We start from the raw sequence: 23,458 nt of genomic DNA on the forward strand, positions 1-23,458 counted from the left end.
GGAAAGAAGCAGTTAGAACACACTGGCAAATTATCTGAAGGATCTCCCTGAAAAAAAACCTTACCTTTCAAATACATACTTCAGGAATTAAAATTGCAAAATTACTGGTATCAAAGAAAGTTACAAGGAGTGCAAGACTGAAGGCTAAATCTGCAAAAGGGCAAAGTTTTTGAAATTTCAGAACCTTTGTATTTCTGCAGGCAAAATTAATAATCATATTTTAAGTTGTAGTAGATAACTTAAGGGTCTAAAGAGTTTTTACCTCAGAGCTCTTCCCATCGTCTCATAGTTCATGTCAGGTTTGTTTTTGTGTTTTCCCCAGAGTTTGGAGACAGCCTTTGAATCCACAAGTTTAAAGATTCCTTTCTCTCTCTGAGTCCATTTAATATATCGAGGACATGTATTTTTGTCCTGAAGAAGGTCCAATAGGAATTCCCATAAGTACGTTGTATTTCCTATCATCAGAAAGCATTTTTATGTTAGAAAACCATTTTTAAAGATAACAGAAACTTCTCCATATGACCTGCATTACAAGCAATGTTATATAGAGGATGTAACCTGCACATATTAATTCATTCAGCTAAGTTTAATAAAGTTTCCATAAATATTTACATTCTGAAACGAGCTAATCCAAGTGATCTGCTATACAGCACAGGGGCCTGCCTGTTCAATCCAACACCCATTCTCAGTTCTTGAAAAGAAAAGAAAAGAAAAGAAGTATGGAAGGATGTTCCAAGTCAGTACTCATCTATTCAGCAGCACGAGCACTAGAATTTCCTTCTCATATTTGATTACACAGCACATGAAAATGCCAGTATATTTTTGACACTGCAGAACAGGAGGATATAAATAAGTAATTTTTTAAAGGCATACAACCTGCAGCAACAATCCATCTCAACTGCAGTTAAGTTTGTCCAGGATCCGAGGCTCTTACACTGACTGGGGGCAGCCCCATGTTCTAACCCTGACCAACGGTGCAAACCCAGTCCAACTACTTAAAAGTGAGTATTCACAGGGCAGAAATCCCATGCACCCTTCTGTAATTAGAGAGATATAAAATGAAATCAGGCTAAAGAATTTAATGCACTTGTCAGGTATTGCAGAGGTGCACCATCTTCACTGGAGAAGCCCCAGGAAGGGGTTTGTGACAGCGACTATCAAGACACCACAGAATGTTACACAGTGTTTGTCTGCACTCTGACCAGACCGTGTGCATCTTGGAAGAGGGGAAGAGAACCCAAAGAAACAAAGCAGATCACATTCCAAATTTACAGCCGGAAAAGACTCCTCAAGTTTCTGAGAAGGGAGAGAACTAAGACAGATCCCCAAAAATAATAACCTTAGAACATTAATAACAATTCTCTACCTCCAAAGACATGGACCAAATTGTATTTTTGTGTGTGTGTGAAAAAAGGTCATTAATTCTTGAGATTTAATGGCCTAGCATTGTACTTGTTATGCCATGCAAACATAATTAAAATAAATTAAGGCATATTAGAGACCACTGTTGCAGATTGTGAGAAGTCAGCTATCTTTGTAAACCTCAAAGGGTAAAAAAAGATCACAGGTTCCATTGAAAAGCACCTCATGGAGAAAAACTGCACTTTACAATGTGCTCCAAACAGCAGCAAGTACCTACTCAAGAGCTACCAAGATTCAACTAGATTTCAGAGACATTTGAGTAAGACCTATATGAGGAAAGAGTCAATAAGAGAACTCGGGAATCTTTAAATCATCCTCGATTTTAGGGAATTCATCCCTGGGGTTTTACTCCTTAGAAAGAGAATTTCTAGGTCGACCACCAAGTGCTATAGGTCTGCAACAGTTTTTGCAAAAATATAAGTGGGTTTCATGATTAGAAAGCAAACAGGAACTTCAAGACAAGAAATAAACTGTAGGACCAAATTAAATCAGATTAACAGCTGCCTCACTTTGCACCAGAAAGTACCCAGAATGCACAAAGGAAGGAATGCCAACAATGGATCCCCTTTCCAGATGTGTACAATCATCTCTCCGTCTCCATGACTTAACTCTGATAGTACTAAACTGTGGAATAATTCCTGGTTTTCCAAAAACATGCTGCATATGAAATAGTCTATCTTTGCAAGTGACTTTTTAAAGTAAGTAACAAAACTTAAATCTGGTCAACAAAATATTTTGCAGGATATCAAGAAAAAAAATTAATTTACTCCAGTTGTAGTATAAAATATGGAATGAGGTAGTTCATGAGAACATATGTAGGTCATATAAATATAATAAATTTAAAAGAAATAGAAATAGAATAGAAATAGAATAGAATAGAAATAGAAATAAAATAAATTTAAAACAAAGCTAAAAAAATCTCCCAAAAACCACAGAGCAGTACCATCTCCCACTTTATAAAACAAGAAGCTACAGAGCTGAATTCACCAGCACAAAAAAGGAGAACAGAAAGAAATTCAGGCCTCCTTTTTCAAATTATTTGTCCAGGAAACTAGGACCTGGGACAGCTGGAAAGTACTGTTCAGGTAAGAGAATGCTGTAATACTAAAATCTGAAACAGAATTAAAGGTAAGGATTCCAGAGACTACAGAAAAAGGAAATAATTAAACAAGATGTATTTTTAAATACAACAAATACAAAAATCTGTTATCTCCACTGAAGTCCATTGCTACACCAAATCTAAAACAACTGTGGGCACTGCAGGGAAGCTTAATTAGTGTTTGCACTGGTTTCCATGAGCAAACATCTCCATGAAGTCAGTCCCATTCTTCCTTGCCCTACTGACAAACATGATGACTCGGGAGCTGTAGCCAGATAAGGAATTACATAAACAGCAGAGATCTTGCTTTCAAACAAATGTCAAAATAGTAGAGCTGACTAGTGCACGCTTTCAGCCATCATGTTGCTACTCCAAGTCACTAAACTTTGTTACTCCCAGCTATAGCAACATCTCAGAACAACTTTCAGCACACCAAGTGGAGGTGAGATCCAGGTTTTTCACCTGTAGCCAGGGAAGAGCTGATACACTGCACACCACCCCAAAGGTAACCTGTGAGCAAGTGTCCCAGTCTATCTTCTTGCTGAATGAATAGCAGGGGCTTGGAGTCCAAGAAAGGAACCTCTATTTATCAGGAGAAACATTAGGAAACTAGAACTCTTCTGCACTAATTCTCCACTCAACCAATATAAAAACACATCAACACATCATTTGTTTTTCTCCTTAAACTAAACTGAACCTATTAGTCAAAGAATATATTCCCACTGAAATTTGTCAATTAACTAAGAAATCATATTTGCAACCTTATTACCCTTACTTCCAACCATCACCTTCCTAAATGCCTAAATGCTGCCTCTACTTGAAAGCAAGTCTTACGCAGTAGCTTAATAAACTGTGTGCAGCATTTAGTTGATACACAACACAAAAGACATCATAAGTCAATAACAACAAAATAAAGTAAATAAAAAATGAGAAAGCTTATTAACTGTGGAGGGTACTAGAGGAGACTCCTAGAGCATACATCCTTGTGCTAGATCTTGTACAAACAAATTTAAAGACATTGAATAAAACTCTAATAAAGTCAATACAATCTCATCAATAACATTTTCAAACATATGGGCATTTCCTGTGATAAATACCATGCAGATGCACTGTTTATTTTTAAAGACTCAATGAATAGAAAAATATACCTTTGCCTTCTCTAGTTTTCTTCTTTATACCTAGATCTGGAGACCCTTCAGATAAAGCTGATTGCTGGGTTTTGGGTTTACGGCCAGCTGCACATAATACATGGGGAAAAAGAAGTATTAATAATATGCAGAGTAAAATTTTATAGTTTGCCTTTGCTGAAAAAAGCAATTTGTCTATTTCCCCCCCCACCCCCCACTGTTTCCTTGCTACAGGCACGGATATACTTCAATTCTTAGATTACTACTGCACATCCAGTGTAATTATCATTTGGTTGCTTACTTCATAGGCAGATTTAACTCAATTGCAGACAAGTTAATGTGCATTTTTATTAATTCTAAGACTCACAGATCTTGGATTTGTATCATTTTATCACTATATTGCATTTGTTTCCCTCTAAATTACAAGTAAATATTCCATCTCAGCATATCTGGAAACTCTATTCAATCAATGTTCCTAAACTGTATTGATGCCTCTAACAAAACTGCTAGACCAGAGAGAGCAACCTCACCAGGTGCCAACCTCTCATGTGATAGCAAAATGCTTTAGAAATCAAACATTCTTCTGAATTGTTTCTCCTCCAAGACATGCCAAATAGATAGGAAAGACAGAAATTTCACAAAGAAGATCTTATAATGATTTTGTAAACTGATTTATATTTTTAAGTTAGTATTTACCCTGTTGCTTCATTGCATGAACCCCAGGTCTACTGTCTCAGCAAATAAACCCGCATTTCAGACAGTAGTGGCTACCTACCACAAAAGTCCTCTTTGAATACTCTATCTTTTCTCCACTTTGTGCTAAAATACACAACACAGAAACCATCTTCCTTTATGGCTTGTCAAAGCCCATTCTCTTGCTCCCTCTTTTTTCTTGATGCTGACACATGTTTCTAAGAACTCACATTTCAGTCTCCCATCAATCTGTTTGTATGAGCAAGAGATCAGACCATCCAATCCATCCACCCCTGCATCAACTGCACCATCCACAGCAGTGGACAACAGAAGAAAAATTTTGAGATTGCTCCTATGAAAAGCCATATGTACCCTTTTTCTTTTTCATTGGTTCATGGATGTCAGGGGAAGTTGGCACAGGAGATACATCCATTTGTTCAGATTCCTCTGTTGATACTTCCACCACAGTTTCTGTGATCACATCAGGTCTCATGGCTGCATGGATAAATTCTGGGGTGGATACACAAGGAGGGACAAAAACTTCCACTACAAGAGATGAAAAAAAGAATATCTGATTAAGTTTCTACCTGATTGTTTTAATGTATTTTACATAAAATCATTTTAAAGAAAGCATATGAAACAGTGTAGTAAGGTTCTGCTCCAAAATCCTGTCACCTTGAAAATCAATCCAACTCCCTAAAACACACACATTTAGCAGTACCTTTAGGCAAAAACAAGTACCGCATCAATATTCTTCAGAACTAAACTCAACTTTAATTTAAACAAATTAGAGCTTCATCTTTGATCATTACTCTGATCGCTACTTCCTATTTTGTAGCTTTTGCATTTCAGTTTGACCATTATTTCATCCAACATATATTAAGTAACTTCAGAAGGGACATCAGTTAAAGTAACCATCAACATTAAGGTTTGGTTTTTCAAACTGGTAACTTTGCAACACATTGGGTTTGGGTATTCTTTCTAAAATAGAAAGATGAATAGAAATACTTTTCCCTTAAAATAACTATTTCAGCAATTTAAAATGTTAGATTCAGAGAAACCAGAATGTCTGGGGTTAGAAGGGGACCTGGTCCAACTCCTTGCTCAAGCTGTGCCACCTAGAGCTGGCTGCCCAGGATCCTGTACATTTTAGTATCTCCAAGGATGGAGTCTCCATGGCCTCTCTGGTCAATCTGTTCCAGAGCTCTGTCACCTTCACTGTGAAAAAGTATTCCATGGCGTTTAGGGGGGAAAATTAATTTTAAATATGCAATTACTCAGCTATCTCTTCCCAACAACCCATCTCAAATAAATTATTTAATCTGTAGGTGCACTTGTTGCAGGGTGGGGAAATTATGTAAAACTCCAACAAATCAGTAGTTTTTAAATATGCAGGCAAATGTTTTAAATAGCATATAGCTCTCCACAGAAACAGTTTGCCATTTTGCTTGTTTTACTGATTAGTAGAAGAAGAAATGGCTCCCAGAGTAGAGACTTTGGCTGGCATACCAGGACTCCTGGCATCTCTCAGGCAGGTTGGAGACTCCATATGAAGCAAGGCCTCTGCAGCTTCAATTGTCTTATCTGTGCAGTGCACATTACTGCCATGAACTGATGCTTCTACTGCAGAAGGATACAAAAAAAATTATGAGAACAGGTTACTTATAGAAGTCCACATATATCCCTATACAACTATACTTCTCAATCTTTAAAATGAAACACACAAAATTATCACATGTCTTCACACCTTTTATACCTTCCTGTCAACAGAAATATTTAGGGAAGACATAAGACAAGCAGAGCTGACACTGTCACTTCCTAGATTAGATTTCTGGTTCACAAGAAAGCTACTCATTTCCATGAGGAGTTCAAGAGTTTACAGAAGAAGACTGAGATTTGTCTTCTGCCTTCAGATTAACCAGAAAAAAACAGATTGTGATGAGGATAATTACAAATTACCACAGCGGAACAGAGAAGTAGTACCATATCCAACTATTATCCCATTAAAATCTAAAGGTCACCTCTTCAAATTTTCACTCTGTTGGATAAATATATACACATACATGTCTATGTATATACATATATATATATATACATACATATATATATATATGTATATATATATATATATGTAAATACAAGACTAGTTTCCAAAACATACATCCTGTTTTGATTTCTGACATTAAAAACAATTTTGAGTTCATTTTAGCAGGTTGGTTGTTAAAAAAAACCACAAAGCACAACGAACAGTATTAAGGGTGTGCTTTATGCAAAAACTAAGGGAAGAAGGCAAAAATAGTTCAAGTTCTGAAAGTTTAGGAAAACTAATTAAAAAAATAATACAACTTCAAGTGAGCACAGTTAAGTAAGATATAGTGCAGAACACAGCAGCAACACTAAAAAAACTCAGTGTACCATGTAGAACTACAATTCTATGCACAGCTAACTCCATATTCCTCGCCCTTGTAAGGGTTTTGAAAAGCAGTGACTGCAGAAACACCTGTTGTCCATTATCCACACTCTGGCCAAGGTAGCTGTCTCTCTTCAGTTGCTCTTTCCATTTATGGCCATGTGCTCTAAGCCGAACCACTCCAGCAAGGCAGCCAGCAACAAGGAGATCTATCTTTAGCCTAAGCGAGTCACCTATCTCTAGTATCACAGAACTAAAGAGGATTTGGGAATAATTCTCTACAAAAACTTCAAGTCACATATGCTGTTACTGAAAACAGAAACAACTCAAGGTTTGTTTAGTGAAAAGCAGGGAAACATAATGCCAGAATTGCTTCTGACTTAAGGAAACACCGGATACACACATATTCCCTGCAGGCTCACATGGGGAAGCTTTCTAGCATATTGCAGTTTTTTTTTCCAAATGCAGGGATTAAAAACTTGAAAGACCTACTAGCCAGCAGATTAAACATATCAACCAGAAGATGAAAGTGGATAAAATGTGGAAGATGCACAAACGCAAAACTACAGGTGACAAAGTTCTTCCTGAACCAGCCTGCTGCTCACCTGCTGACTGGCTGATGGGATTCCCACCACAGCATATTAGCTATGGCCTGGGATGCTATTTAGAAGGCTTTATCTTTTTGAACAGTAGATGCCTGTTAAAGCTGACATTCCAACACAGATTCACCCCAGGCTGTGAACAACAAAAACTTACCTAAGAGCACAGGAAAATCAGGAAAGGGACTTTATTTTGCACTCTGTTTCTTGGATAACCAATGGCAACCAGCACAAACTATGCACTGTAAGCCCTTTCCCCAGCTGCAAACCCTGCATGCTCCCCATGCTTGGCCAAGTGTTTCCTTCCCAAACAGCTGTTTGGGCATATCCAAAGTCAGGGGCTGACCACCTGCACTGTAAGAAACTGGCCCTCCTGTAGCAGGAAACCCTCTGACTAAACATTTCTCTTCTCTTTCTAAATAAAAGTTTCAGTTGCACAGAATTTGATTACTAAGTTTCCCTCATCTACCTGATAAAAATTTTCACTGATTATCAGAATACAGGAACAATATTCAGACAGTTGATAAAAAATGTATAAATTCTACAAACTACTGAAATTAGAAAGTCCAAATCAGTATTTAATGTGTTATTATTCTAATGCATGCAGTAAGATTCAAAGCATGTCAAGCAAAGCTTCTCCAATCAGATAGCTGCTCCTGTGCCATTAGGTTCAGTATACAAAGGACTTCTGTAAATAAACTCAAACTTAGTTGACAATTTTCAATTGTAACAGGGTACTGAATTCACTATCTCCTAAATGTTTAAAAGTATACAAAATTTTCCTACAGAGAACAGTTTAGATGCTGCACCACAACTAAGAGGTACTTAGCAGAGGGCAGGAACCAGGCAAGAAAGATAGCAGACAGCATCTATGTACTTTTCCTGTATTAGGATATTCTGAAGGACTAGAGTTGAGGGAAAGGAAATACAACCACCATTAGGGACTAAGACTGCAAAACTGTAATAGCAGAGCAAAGGAGCCACTCAACCTCTCCCCTAAGCAACCCTTCAATTTCCAATAAAAATACACTATCTCCTCCACAAAAGTCTCTGACACTTGAAAATACACTCTTCACAAACGCTTTTCCAATGGGAGCTACTTGGGACTCCACTAAAACTGTCAACTAAAAAAAAATCAAGCAAAAAATAGTAACACTTCTGGCTTTGGCTGCACAACACATGCTGTCTGTCTATCACAACAGTTAACAAAGTAATCTAACATTGCCTAAAGGACAGCTATGAAAACACTGACTAAATTCAGTTCTGCTACCAAGTTTCAAGTCTTCTCAGCTAACTAATTCTCCTTTACCCAGTACACAGTTTTCACCTTAGATGCATTTGTCTATCCAGTGAACATCAAGAGCTTGCATCTTCTCACAGGGAATGTTTACTACACCAGCACAGTGGGAAGAAAAAAGGAGAAATTTGTAAGCCAACACAAATGTATGTAAAATATCTTTCTGACATGCTAGTAAATGTCTAACAGAAGACAGCATGTCAGAGTGCTCAGATAGAAGACATGATACCCCAAAACAGCTAAAAAAGACATAGAAGAGGAAGTGGGGAAGCAGGCTCTCTCAGAGAAGGGATGGGACAAGAAAATAACAGGCAGCTCTTCTTGCAAGTTACTAGATCAAGTGTCATCAACTAAATTACACTTGTATCACAACAGTTCTCACAAAAAAGATAGGGGGAAAAGGAAAACGAAAGGAGTAGGATTCCACAATTAAAAAGACAACTTCCCAAGACTTTGATACACAAGTATCACACTTCTAACCAAAGACTGAAATATATCACCCATTTCTCTAAAAATGCCCAATTCTATTTATATTATATTTATACTATCAACTATATGCAAGACCCAAAACTAAACTAGACTGTACTTAAACAATATAAGGTGTAGGTCTGTTATATTATACAATTGTTTCAGAAAGAACTGTAACTTGCCCAAATGAAACAAAGTAGTTTATGTGAATGGAAGTAAATTTTCCACACTTTGGTAACTGAATAACATGAGAACTGCCATTTACTGATCTAGAACACATCAGAGCTAATACCACTACTTATGTTCCATTCTTTAAAATAAGATCTCTTCTTACTGCTTTTATGAAAGAATCTGAGTCCTTGGTACAAATATTTTAGAATATTTAATTTTAAAAATTTGATCTATTTTTAGAAAAAAGAACTCAGAAAACAAAAACAGATCGACAGTGTAAACAGGTAAATAGGCTAGTTGATGTCTATCTTTATTGTTGTCCTAATATTTGCTAACTCCACTTTCTACCCAAGTAGTATGTATAGTAGATTATTCAAGGTTCTCAACAGCTGTTACAAAATACTAACCATAGTAATTAAGTCTGAAAGGGCTGTACTTTAAATTTACAGAAAAAAACAGTGGCAACATATTCATGTGGTAATAATGTCCCCCCCCCTTCTAACATAAGACTAACAAAAATAATGAAAGCAATTTATGAGACAAAAAAAATGGACTGAAATTTTCAAAATGGTACACTTTTGCACTGCACTACAGCCCCGCAAGCCCCCTTTTAACCTGAAGTGCTATGAACATCTGCTTTTACAAGGCCAACACTTGTAGCACCTGCAATAGCCTACCCTTTAATACTATCAGGCAACCAAAGCAACATTTGAATGAAGAATTCACAATTACAATCAAGTAAAGAGTGACTACCTATACACTAACAAACCTCATTAAAGTTTACTGGCATTCACATGCTTGTTTTATTTCAGCATTTAAACAACAGTGGAAGTTAGTAACAGTGTTCAAACAACATCTTAATTAAAAGCAGTTGAACTGCCTCTATAGGTAATCCCCAGAAATCTTTCTGTATGCAAAACATGACTGCAAAAGAAAACATTCTTCAGTTTACTGCTTGTTTCATGGTGGATAAATATTCGGAGAACAAAAACCAATTTCTTGAGTTTTTCAATACTTCCCTAAGCCTGCCTCTGTTCAAGACTCTCAGCTGCACACAATTTAAGAATGATGCCTAACCTACTGCATAAAGGCAAATCAATAACAAAGATGAGATCAACCATCTCAAAACACTTGTTTCACTGTGAGCCATATGTTATCAGCCCAATGTTGAAAGAAATATTAACTACAAAGCTAAAACATATATCTGTAAATTCATTTAGGTGTTGCTCTTAAAACTGGCAATTAAGACAACAGTAAGTGGTAACAATTTTGGTCCATCTTATTTCCCAATTATAAAACATTGAAGTTTTGTCAACAATGAAACCAGCAGGCATGGGAAAAAGCAACATATAATTATTATAATCCCTTAGGATAAAGAATTCCTCACTTAAATCCACGTGATACCTACATACAAAACTAAGTAAACAGATATGGTATATTGATAGTATGATGATGGGAACACTAGACATGTGTAGGTTATCATTCACTGCAATACAAATATGGAAAAAAGGAATGAAATTGGTTGGGCTAATGAGACCAATAATGACAAAGGACATCAAAAAGAGCAAAGCAAAGGTCACTCATTATTTATCTAAGGGCTCGCTCTCAAGCAATCTAGTTACAGTGACTTAAGGTGTTGACACAAAGATCAGCTACTTAAACGTTCTCTATTCACAGACAATCAAAAGTAAAAAACAACTCACTGAAATCTACAGTAGTGAGACCTGCAGAAATGAAAGCTGTTCTACTGGCAAAGTCAAGCTACTGCTCCATCCTAGACCCAAGTGTCAAAATGCTTAGGACCTACTCCCCTTCTGTCATGCAGCAGAAAAGTTCTTCACTGCTTTGTAGTGGGGATTTTTGTCATGTCTGGGGTGTGGGTCCTCTGAAAAATCCTGGGTATTTTTCCACATTAAGTATAAATAAAGTATGATGATTATGTGATTTGGCCCTTTCTGAAAGCATCTTAATACACTGATAAACGACAGAGTGTATCTTTAGGCCTGTAAAAACCCACTGCCATGTGAATGCAAAGCCAGTATTAGCTTGACTCTGTCTGAAAATTCAAGTTCAGCTACTGCACAGTTCATTACCTATAATGCCATACACTGTACTGCTTATGGTTCCAAGGACTGCTTTTAGAAGTTGAGCTTCATGCAGTAAACGCAAAAATAAAATCAGATCTAGTACAACTTTGGTGGAGAGCTGATTGCTCTCCAAACACTGCATTTGAGGTATAGGCCAGTTGTAACCTTGCTCGTTCTCCAGGGCTTTGCCACACTTTAAAACAAGTCCCGCGATCACTGGAATATCCTGTTGTCAGACAGATATAACGAAACGGAAAGAGGCCAAAACATGCAGGACTCTGAACACAACCCCGAAAAAATGCTACAGCTGGGGTAAACGGTATCCCGGCAGCAGCTGGGCCCGGGTGCCGCAAGATCTGACGGTGCGGAGGAGCGGGCACAGAAAGCGCGGCACCTGCACGGCCGGCGGTAGAGAACGGTATTCCCGCCGCCTCGCTCCTCCTCAGCCCGCCGTGGCCGCGGCGCTGCCCGGAGGGAAGGCTCGGCCCCGCACGGCGCAGCTTCCCACCCTTCCCCCGCCCGCCGGGGGCGCCCGCAGGCAGGTGCGGCCACGTGCGGCGGCGGCGCGGCCACTTCCGTGTTTACAGTCGGCTTCCCTCCGGTGCCGCGCGCGCCGCCGGCGCCGCGCCGCCACTCCCGCGCCCGCCGCGCGCCCATTGGCGGCCGGCGCCCCCCGCCCGCCAGCCGCGGCGGCCCCTCCCCGCGCGGGGCCCCGGGGGAACGCGCCGCTTCCGCTACGCGGCGCGCGTGGGGGAGGGGGCGCCACCGCCCCCCCGCCTCGCACACGTGGGGCCGCGGCCCTGCCGGCGGCGCCTCCTCCCGCCCCGCCGCCAGAGCAGAGTTTAAAAGGGCACGGGGGGCAGCCGCCGGAATAGCGGGGGACGCGCGCGGGGGTGCGGTGCCCGGCGAGGTCGGGCCGCAGCCCTGCGTGCGGTGCGCGGCGGCACTCGGCCTGCCCGCTCAGACAGCGTGGCGGCAGCGCTCGGAGCGAGCAGAGGGCCGGGAAAGGCGGGAGGACAACAGCCTCGCGCACTTCCTGGTTCTCGTCCCAGCCTCCAAAAGCCCGCTGAACTCCTCCGTGCGCCCCGCCGCAACTCCCGGCGGCGCCGCCCGCGCCGGGAGGCAAGTGCCGCGGGCGGGCCGCTGCCAAGGTGATCACTTCCTGATTGCCCTCCATTGCCTCCCGCTCGCCGCCGGGGCGCGACGCGCGCCGCGTCTTTCCCCCCGCCCTGGCCCGTCCCCGCTGCCGCCCCGCGTCGGCCCGGTGCGGCGCTGCTCACCGGCCCGAATGAGGAGGTCGAGCTGATTCGTGGGCCCCTCATGCACGGACGCCGCCATGTTTACGCTGCCGGAGCGGCTTCACATTGACGGATGGACGCGCGCAGCGGCCGGCGGCGAGGCGCGCTCCCGCGGGCGGGCGGAGCGCTCACCGCCACGGCGCGCGGCGCGGGAGCGCTTCCTGCGGGGCGGCGCGCGCGGTCCTTCCGCTGCCCGCCCCAGACAGGAAGTGCCGCGCCGGCTCCCGCCGCAGCGCGGGGCCGCCCGCGGGCGGGGGAAGCCGCCCGCCGCCCCCCGGTGCAGGCAGCGCCTCCCCGCACGGCTCCAGAGGCGCCCGAGGGCAAGGACGCGCCGCGGCCGGCCCCGCACGCTCCGAACGCCTTCCGCTCCATCTCTCCCAGCCCTCGCCCAGCCGCACGCCGGTGACACTTTCGGACCGGGGCTAACCGCCTACCGGTACAAGCCGGACAGTCCTCACCCAGGCGACCGCTACGCGTTAACAAGATTTCTCCTTGACAAGTCCCTGAGGCACCTATGCTAGTAACAACTTGCCAGAAAAGCTCCGTGCCTGCAATCCACCTTATCTCCGTTAGAGTAACAGGGCTTATTCCAGTCAGCCAGACGTCCCATCCATGCTTCATCTCTAAAAAGACTTGTGGGGTGAAAAAAAAAATTCATTGCCCTCTTAATTTAAAAAAACCCAAACCACTACCACCACTTTTTAGGGTTGCATCCTCTCTCCCCTGAAGAACCCCTGTTTCAGTAATGCCACAGCATTGCCTGCCAGGCCCCTGGACGGAAGCACCAGTAAGGAGAACACACTCTCCACACTTCCTACCCAGTCCATGCGCTAATCACTCCCAGGGTAAACTTCAGAGCTGCATGAGAAGAGCAGCTGCACCAAGAAAAGCCAAGGGGGTCTGACATAGAGCAATGCATGGAAATCACACAGAGGAATTCCTTCATTCACACCACACACCTGAGTAGGCCTACATTGTTAAACCAGAAGCTAGCAAACACCTGCTGCCTACAGAACCTTCATTGAACACATCATCTTCACAGCTCCATTAGAAGAAGGTGAAGGGATCCAGCTGCAATACACAATCTCTTCCCCTCTCAAGTTTCAGTAGTCTTAGGACCTAGAGCAGAAGGGACAATTTAGAAACAATTTTCCCCGGCACCAAAATCACAGAATCATATCCAGCAAAAATTAACTCCAGCTGGTAAATTCAGTGCTTCAAATTCCTGACAAATCCTACTTATCCACTAGAACTCTCAAGACATTATAGGAATACATTTTCATGCATGTATTTATACTTAATGTTTATAATACACAAATAAAAAAATCAGGTGTTTTGTAGATAGCAGTCATCTATTCCTGGGTTTAAGGAGTTAAATTTGTTCAGTGCCTCATCAGATAAAGAGCAAGACCTGCAAGCAACATCATTCACACTCACATTCATGAGAGAGGCCATGATATCTAAGGGTAGGTCTGTGCTAAAATTTTGGCAGTCAAGATTCTTCCACAGCCAGAAGCACGGACAAATAAGGCACCTAGCCAGCTGTGAGGGCAAAAAGCTCTCATGCAGATCCAGCTCTGCCAACAGCAGAGTGCTCCTATCAGCTTTTGTTATTCAGAGAGGTGGAACAACAGCACTAACAAGAATTCCTCCCATCAGCATATTTCCACTAGGGGACTCTGCTGTATTCTCCAGCAGAAATTTTCCTAGTGGAGACAAGCCCAAGGACAAGAAAAGGCATTTTAGGTAGGCACACACTTAAATGTGCAATAAAATGTAATAGTCGTTCATCCTCAGATTGACATGGAAGCCTTACATGGTGTAGTTTAGCAACACCATAGCTTCAGCTTACATACAGAGTACTGGAATAACTGTGAAGTCCTGTCACTTTGTCCCGTGTACTTCCTTTTGTTAAAAACTATAATTTAAAAGTTTGTCTGTTTAGATCCAGATCAAAAGCTGTACTGAGATGCTAAATGCCTTTGAAGATCCACACCCATGTCAACAGGAGCTCACACTACCATACTTTGGAAAAGGTGCACTCATAGTTTTTTCCTTTTTTGAATGCTGTGGATTTTGAATGCTGAGGATTGTTTACTGATTGCAACTTTCAGTCAAAAACTGAAGTGTTTGACTCATACCCAATGAAGTTTTGCCTGAGATGTGTGGACTCCTTGAGTAAGTGCATGCAAGTAATCAGCACTGCGTAACTTTTGACAAACTCCATAGGTCCAAAATGGAATAAAAAAGAGAGTATTAAACATGAAGTTCTTGCTTTAATACCAGTTTCTTAAGTAGCATTTAATGTTTGCCAATGAAACAGACTTGAACAGCTGCACAGAAGTGCTCTGATTCTTTCCTCTCTCTGATCATACACAAGAGAGAGTATCACTGGATGCCCAAGGGATTCCAATCACTTGAAAATGAAAACAATCTGAGTCCGTGCACTTTCAAGATTAATATGTAAAATGCCACAACAAATTATGAAGTGACCTTCATAAGGTCACTTATAAAGATAAGGTGTGCATACCTTATCTATATTAATATTAAAGCATAAAACTATTTAAGGAGGAATGCAACATTCTCCATAAGTCCTACAGTTTCATCTGTTTAAATTATATTATTTCTAGTATTTTATGAATGCTGATTGATTTGTCATGCTAATAAAATCTTATTATTTCAGGGGGAAAAAAGACAGTCACAGGAAAAAGGTAAATGGGCATTTAACTTTTTAGTCTATTTTAAAGCCTCCTTTCTAGGCTAAAAAAGAGGGCTAGAAAAATCTACTCAGTGGGTGGCCCAATGAAGCAAGAAATATTGTAATGAAACAGGGCCACAGGAAATTGCAGACATTTTATTTCTCTGGCATTAAAAAAGTAAAAAAAAAAAAAATTAAAAAAAAAATTAGAGGAACAGATTCCAGACCAGCATCAGTCTTTGTCAGACAGAAACATGTTTATTTACCCCAGTTTATTGTTGAGGGTTTTTTTGTTTGTTTTCACTGTTACTATACACAGACTAAACATTATTGTAATTTTTTTACATGCCAGTTCAGCTGTCAAAATAGCCAGGTAGATCTACATGCTACATTTACCAACTGCCAGGAAAAAAACCCAGTCAAGATGTTTAATAAGCTGGAAAGTTACAATTCAAAATTATGCTTCTAGTTACTACATTCCTCTTTGTGATAAGCTTTAAGTAACTTCAAGACAAGTGAATTGTATCTCTGTTCTTGTATAAACACAGGAGTAAAATATCTATCAGTTCATGCTTTCTGGTCAAGGGATATGGACAAGTTTGATCACAATAAAAGAAATGTATCACTTCTCTGCAATATACACTAGTTAAAACTCATTCTGATTCTTCTGAAAAACCGAGAGGCAATTCAAAAAAAAGCAGCTGGATGTGACTAATTGGATCCAAAACAGCAGATGTAAATTCAAAATATGAAAAACTGATGGGTTTAATCAGATTTGCAGACTTGGATTAGAATAGAATCATCAATTACCTTAAGCATCTCCTTGAACAGTCCTCAAAACTAATAGAGTGTTTAGTGCTTACAGAGGAATTGTCATTCTCCACTCCCAGTCTCCTACGCAAAGTTGCGTTTCCTACAATTCCCTCAAATATTATGAAAACATTCTCTAATAACAGACTAGTTTCTCTTGAAAAACTACTTCACAAGCACTGTAGCTTGAAATGTTGGAAGTACAGCCTTACAGTGGCACCTTTTCCTTCCACTGACAGCAAATAATTAACCAAAAAGAAAAAACTGTGTGCATTTAATTACTTTTAACCTCAGAGGATTCCAGTTGTATTCTAGTAAGACAAAGCTACCCTGGGAAAAGGCAATTATCTTAAAGCACTCGCTTATTCTTAGAGAAGTGACTTGTTTGAGTGAACTTAAGTAAGTGGAAAGTTGATGGCAATCTCTTTTGTGCTGGTTTGGCATGAATTGATTTGTGGTGAAGAGGGAAAAAGTCAGCCACCCAAGTGCTTCTCTGTGAGGAGCTGCTAGCAGCTCCCTCCATGCCTGGCAAAAATCAATTGCTGGCTAGCTCTTAGAATTAGCACACTTGTAAGCCAATTAGAAAAAAGCAGATAACGCCTCTATGATAACATATTTAAGAACAAAAAAACGCGGGAAGCTGTCTTGCTGCCTGCCCTCAAAAGGGGGTCTGGCTGGGCCCCCTTTCTTGGGGAGCCAGCCCGGGCCCCTTCCCAGAGGGGGCCACTGGACCGTGTCCCAGCACAGCCACCAGGCCATGCTGCCGGGGCAACACAAGCTATCCAGCCCCGTGAGCAGATACGCAGCCTGGGTGGCACCGCACGGCTGCAGCTGTCTCGGCATGGCTCGCAATGGACTTCATTTACTTAGCTGCTTTTAACCAGCCGTGTTGCGGACAGAAAGACAAAAGCAGAGGTGCAGCTTTTCTTTTTTCAGTGTCCTGCATGAAGAAAAGGCACAGAGTGGAGCTGCCAGCCAATGCAGCTTGCGCAGTGCTGGCAGAGACCACATGTCCAACATAGAGAAAAGCACAGCGAGAGATTCCCCAGTTGCAGGGCCTGGACAAGATCAACCTTTCAGCACTGCAGAACTCTATAAAAACATTTCAACTGATAGAATTTGAGAACAAATGAACTGAACCTACAGACACCAATTCTCTCCCAAGTCAGAGAAAAGGAAAAGGTGAAGACACGTGAGGAGAACAACATGGTGACACCAAGGTTGGTGCAAAAGAGGGAAGGGGAGGAGGAGGTGCTCTGGACCTCAAAGCGGAAATTGTTCTGCAAGCTATGGTGAAGACTGTAATACAATAAACTGTTTCCCTATAATTCATGAAGTGCATGTGGGGATGCAGCATTCACCCACAGCCCATGAGAAAAGACACTCGTGCTGGAGCATGTGGATGTTGAAAAGCTGTGATTGGGTGAGAAGCTTGAACAGAGAGAATGAAAGCCCTTGCTTTCAGAAATAGAGGAAGAGGACCCTTGCTTTTATACTAGAACAACTTATCCTTAAAAACTGCATCCCATAAGCTAAATGGCCACAAAACGCAGTTGTGGGAAGACTGCTTGCCTGTAGGAGGGACTTCACATTGCAAGCAGGGTCCAGGCAGACTGTTTGCTGTGAAAATAAAACCATGTTGGAAAAGTTCATAGAGAACTGTTTCCTGTAGGAAAGACCCCACAGCATAGCAAGAGACTCCTCTCCCTAAGTAAACTGAAGAAAGACTTTTAGACTGACTAAAAATCCTATGTTTTGTCTCCCTATGCTGTCAGTGGGAAGGACAGAAACGCTGGGAGGGGAGGATGAAAGTGTTTCAACTGTTTATTTTTTAGTTCTCATTATCTTCTTTTAATTCTCTTAATAGATTTTTCTTTATACCTTTTAAAATGTTAAGGCTGTTTTCCCTTAAAATGTTTTTTTGTCCTAATCCTTATCTCATCCCATGAATTTTCTTTCCCCCTCCTCTGCTTAACTATAGCAGAGGAAAATTAATAATTATTTTCACGGGTGTACTGGCACATGACCAGTGTCAACCTATTACAGTCTGAGGGCAATACCTGCAGTCTACACAAGATATTGCAAATTATAACAGAGTAAAAATCCTGAAATGCCAACCACTTCAAAAAGCTGCAAGTAATTTCAGAAGTCCAGGCATGCCCTGTCCCAAATGCCTAAATCATCTACTAATTTTAAGGTTACAGAAAGGTCAGTTTTGCCCAGGATCCTAAAGAAATTCCAATCTAATAATTACAAAAGCAGCTGTTATCTTCGACAGCAGGCCATCACTGTTGAGAGCGATTATTGCTTTGCAAAGGTAACAATACAAAGAAGCATTTTCATCACTTAAATATCAGAAAACATATAAGAAGATGCAGCCATCTGTTTTATCAGCACATCAACATCATCATTACCATCCACTGTGGATTTGACAGTAGAAAATATCCCAATAACAAAATAATATCCAAATAACCCCAGTGTCCCTGGAAGACACAGGGAAATATTGAGGAAAGTGGTCCATGACTATTCCAAGGCTCCTTTCCTTGACTACACCATCCAAAGTCTAACAATACCAAAGCCAAGTGTCTGTCACAATCTGCACTTTTGAGTGAACTCAGGGTTCTGACGTCACTATTCATACAGGAACTAATAATTCCAAACAGAAAAAACAAATGTATCCTCAAGAATTGGCACTATTTCTGACAAACTGAAAAAGAGTTAATCAAAACAACAAGTGTCTACCTTCCAGTACTACTGCTTGTGTATGCAGAGTAAGAAAATTCAGCTGTCTTGAAAAAAATAAGAAAAAACAAACTACCAACACACAACAATCAATATTTACACTTCCCTGCTTTATAAGGAGATTCCTTCTTTCCAGGGCAGTCTATCAGACAATGATAAGTCAGGTATTTGCATAGCACTCTATATGATTTTATAAAATTAACAGTATTTGAGACTGGTAATAGGCTGGCATATAAACTATGCCACACTTGAGCAATTTATCAGTCCCAGATGCATAATTTTGAAGTCCTTAAGGCTTATCTGATAAGAACAATCATCTGTTCTATAAGTCCACTGAATGCTTTTAAGGATTAAATGTCCTGCTTAAACACAGCTTTATCTCATCCTAGAGTTTGCTGTCAACTACAATCTCCCTTTTAATATGCAGATCACCTTTAAAAATTATTACTTTCAATAGCTTTTCACTATCTTTTTGATCAATAAACACCACTAACTCTTGTGCACTCATACCACAATGAGTTTGGATGCCCCACTGCATTCTAATTTCAAGGTAAAAACCCCCAGATTTTTTCAGCTTACATTAGTAAAATGTTGTGACTGTTGTCTTCACAGTAACAGCCTACAAATTTTCACTCCCAGCTGCAACTGGAGTAGGGAGTCTAAAGGAGAATCCATCTGTGCATCTGAAGTCCAACCCATAATGCCCCACACTAGCAAAATGTTGAATTAGCCTCACATTAGCCTCAGAAAGTAAAAATTATGCCTGAAATGTGTAGTTAAATTACATTTAAATAGTTCATCTTGCAGCATGCATTCAGTATGAATGGAGCACTGAATGCTACACAGCAGAAACCTGAAATCGAGAAAGAACTGGACACCACAACCCAGCAGTTACCATTATGTTAAAATACTATTGTCCATGGAGCAGTTGTAGAGCCATTTTCCTTATTTTCTCAGAAAAGAGAACACCAAAAAAGATGACATAAAGTCTAAGTTGCAGTTGCATTTTGTTTCTGAATTAAGAATGTTACTGAAAACAAAGATATATATACCCTTGGCATAACTGCTCCAAGCACTACACAATAGTACATGCAATAGGAGGGGAATAATTTTGCTTGTCATCAACATTCAACTACTAAAAGGGCAATGATTTCTTGGTAAAATAAGGATTCACATGGATGCAGTAGCAGTACCAGCATGGTGTGTAAAATAAAATTAGTTGACATGCAAAGGACAAACTCTTAACACATTAATGTGTAGGAGGCAACTAATTCTTGCAGTAGAGCAAGCAAAGTTTCATCTTGCTTATCTAGCTAATAGGCTTCATCTCAGCTCTTTGAGAAATGTCACAGCTGCAGCAGGTCTGAAGCTGCACAGATAAATATGGCCATAACTGAACCCAATTTGGCTAGCCTAGGTCATTCTAGAATAAAAGTAAACAAGTCCCCAGGTGAGGCAATGATAGGTTGGATTTGAAACCAACAAGGAACCCCAGCTAATCCCATTCAACACTGAATGCAGATGCATCACTGGCCAGTGAGCTCCAGTGAGCTGGGCAGCGCTGAGTCCCCCACTAACCGGTTGTTCAAGCGTGGGAATTTTGGACCTGTTGTTGCATGATCTCAGTGTGTTCAGTCATGTGCCTGTCTCCAAACCGCAACCCTAATGTAACAGAGGAAGACAGCGCCAACTTAAAATGAGAGTTTAATCAAGTTCCTAGAATGTTCATACTCTTTTTTTTGTAGTCAGCACTGTCCTCTAAAGCAAATGGTCTCTCTGCATGTGTAAAGTTCTCACTGAGCTATCAGTGTAAGGAAATGAAATTCAGTCAATAGGGTATGTCAGCACTAACAAGAAGTACACCATATGATTGTGTTAACTCATTTTTTCTAAGAGGCACTTTAATCAAATAATGTCTGGCCAGAAATAATTATAACACTGCTTTATCTATCCCTTACACACACAGACCATAATCGCAAAAGTTAGATTATAACCAGATCTAATACCAAGTTCTTATATTTAACTGATGAAAATGGCTATCAATATACATGATAGTTTCAACTGAACTTCCTGGTCTTTGTAGCCCAGTATTTTATCATCCTGGAAAGGGTCATTTTCAGATCCACATTTTTTTCATACAGATCTTCCACCCCCCTGTGGCAGTAACAGCTTTAGAATCAAAACAGACTTTCAACTTTTATCACAGGGAGGATTTCTAACAGGACATGAAATTAAAAAATCTGGTGACAGTTCACAACTTGAATGATACTTCAGCTTCTTGAAAATAGTAGTTTTGTTGTTTCTTTAATCATAAATCTGCAATGAAAAAATAAATCCCAAACTTGTACTTGGTGCTTTGATGATTAACAAAAAAATAAGAGGAAAAATAGTATTCATACAAGATATTAGAGTTACTAAAACAATTAAATCAGGGTCTACAGTGGCAATACTTAAATACATGTCTTGGTTAACTAAAAGAGTAGGCATCCTCCATGTCCAAGATCTGCATCCAAGACCATGACCGTTTTACCTTCTGTACTGCTCCTATGGTAAATTCCAAAATTCGATTACCCCATTATAACCACGTTACAGGTTCTGTGTGGTGACAAAATAAACAGAACTGTAGCAGTTGTTAAATTCAGACACACTGCTTCTTTAAAGAAAGCAGCTTCTGGTATTATGTAAACTACAAATGTTTTGTTGAATAAATCCTAAAACTGAAGGGCTAATTACTTTTAGGGGAAAAAAAACTGTGCAGGAAATGAAAGCCAATAGACCATGAGTAATATTAAAAACTTGTTAAGAAGGATGTGTCTTTTATGATATAAACATGTTCACTGTTGCAGTAAACAAAATTTTAAGGTTGTAACACAGTTCTCAATGATCTAAAGGTACTACTCCCAAGAATATAAAATAAAAACTGGAAGAAATTAAAATACTATGTCAATCTAAAGATTTTATTTCCCCTTCCAATCATTACAAAAGGCACTCACTACTTCCACAAAGACTGTCATATGGTCATCCTATATTTTGATTTTCTAGAAAATTCCTTTTTCTATTCCAAGCAAATAGGTGTATTTTTCTGGAATAAAAACAATGAACCACTAAGTCTTTCTTATTTGCTAAAAGACACTTGGGTTTTACATCTGTATTTAATGGATTAATTTTACAGTTAAACGATTAATTATAAATAATGATCCTTGATTAATCAAGATAGATTAGTGGGAACGAGTCTCATGGGGGGCAAACCCCCCCATACTCCACTAGAATTAACTAAAAATTCATGAGTACTTATAATGATCATATAGCATATTTTATTTTAATTGTCATTTCATAAATGTGAGAAATTTTTTAATTAAAAATAACATTGCAGACCCTGATTCTGCCCTTGGCTCAGCACTGACTGTCCTTATAGTTCATACAGTCTCAAATCCATTTGTAGAATAGCAAACCACAAGTAGAACCATAAAGTGAACGGTATAGATCATCTTTTTAGTGTCCTAAGTAAATTTTCCCACAGCGGCTTCCCTACAACATTTTTCACATAGGATACTGATTCCTATCTCTGGAGGCTAGAATAATGCTATATTTTAATAAATTATCAAGCTTTAAATTAACTGCAAAGTAGCCTGAGGCTATTTGAATGTGTGTTGTAATGCTATAAATCAGTAATCATTGGAATTGCCAATGAACTGTCACAAGAAAGGGAAAATCACGTTCATGGCCAACAGGAAAAATACTGACAAAGGAGGCTGTATTATGTGAAAAGGGATCCTTTTCAAGTACTCCAAGGATTCTTCAAGATGGGTTTTAATATTTACCATGCTGTCTGTAGAATCTAGAACCACCAAAGGTATTAAGTCTACTCATTCTTGATGCAACAATGATACATTTATCAAATAACATGAAAGTTTTTGTAGCAATTAATTCAGTCATTTATGAAGTAGGATCTATTCAAACTACTTTAGCAATAATCGATTTTTCTAAGATGTACAGAAATCAAACTTTTGCACCTCTCTAAACTGGGATCATTAGCATAATAAAGGCATGTACTTCAAAAAATTAGCACCTTAAAATGTTCTTTAAACATTGTACCTTGTTACTGCCTTAACCTGCTTTCTCATTAACAATTACCATTGTTACCACCTCTCTCGTACATTAAATTGCTACCTACCCACAGCCCACTATCTCTACTATGAAATTAAAATTTAAAAACAGCGCACTCAGATTCACTGTCCTGCAATTCATTGCTAATTGAATGCTTCTCGGGGCTTTCATATTTTCTCTCTATCTTACCTCTCTGTATGAGAAATAATCCAGAAAGACTCCTGGCTGTGTCAAAACATGTTGCTCACAACACATGCCCCACAAGACTGCCTTCCTCCAAACAGCCTAAACCAAGTACTCCTTTCACCAACACTGGACATTAGCTCTGTGCAAGGACCACTACTCATTGTCATGTGTAATTACACCATGACAACCACACTGGATTAATGGGTGTATACACACACAAATAATACTTAAAAGACAGACAGTA

The 23,458-nt window shown here is 40.1% G+C and overlaps 1 protein-coding gene across 3 annotated transcripts in view; it reads right to left on the reverse strand.

Annotated features, from left to right (window-relative positions):
- Positions 1–23,458, reverse strand: part of ELF2 (E74 like ETS transcription factor 2) — a 34,968-nt gene that overhangs the window by 2,421 nt on the left and 9,089 nt on the right. For 2 of the 3 annotated variants that reach the window (XM_077783023.1, XM_077783022.1), the window contains 4 exons: positions 5,851–5,964; positions 4,714–4,887; positions 3,670–3,756; positions 263–455 (listed from right to left, as the gene is read on the reverse strand). In XM_077783023.1, coding sequence (XP_077639149.1) covers positions 263–455; positions 3,670–3,756; positions 4,714–4,887; positions 5,851–5,890 — 494 coding nt within the window. In that variant the 5' untranslated portion in view covers positions 5,891–5,964. Of the gene's footprint in view, positions 1–262; positions 456–3,669; positions 3,757–4,713; positions 4,888–5,850; positions 5,965–12,653; positions 12,807–23,458 lie in introns of those variants that run through there. The other variant, XM_021548524.3, reaches the window with a different exon arrangement.

This window comes from Lonchura striata, chromosome 4, assembly GCF_046129695.1.
Source record: "Lonchura striata isolate bLonStr1 chromosome 4, bLonStr1.mat, whole genome shotgun sequence".
NCBI classification, from domain to species: Eukaryota; Metazoa; Chordata; class Aves; order Passeriformes; family Estrildidae; genus Lonchura; species Lonchura striata.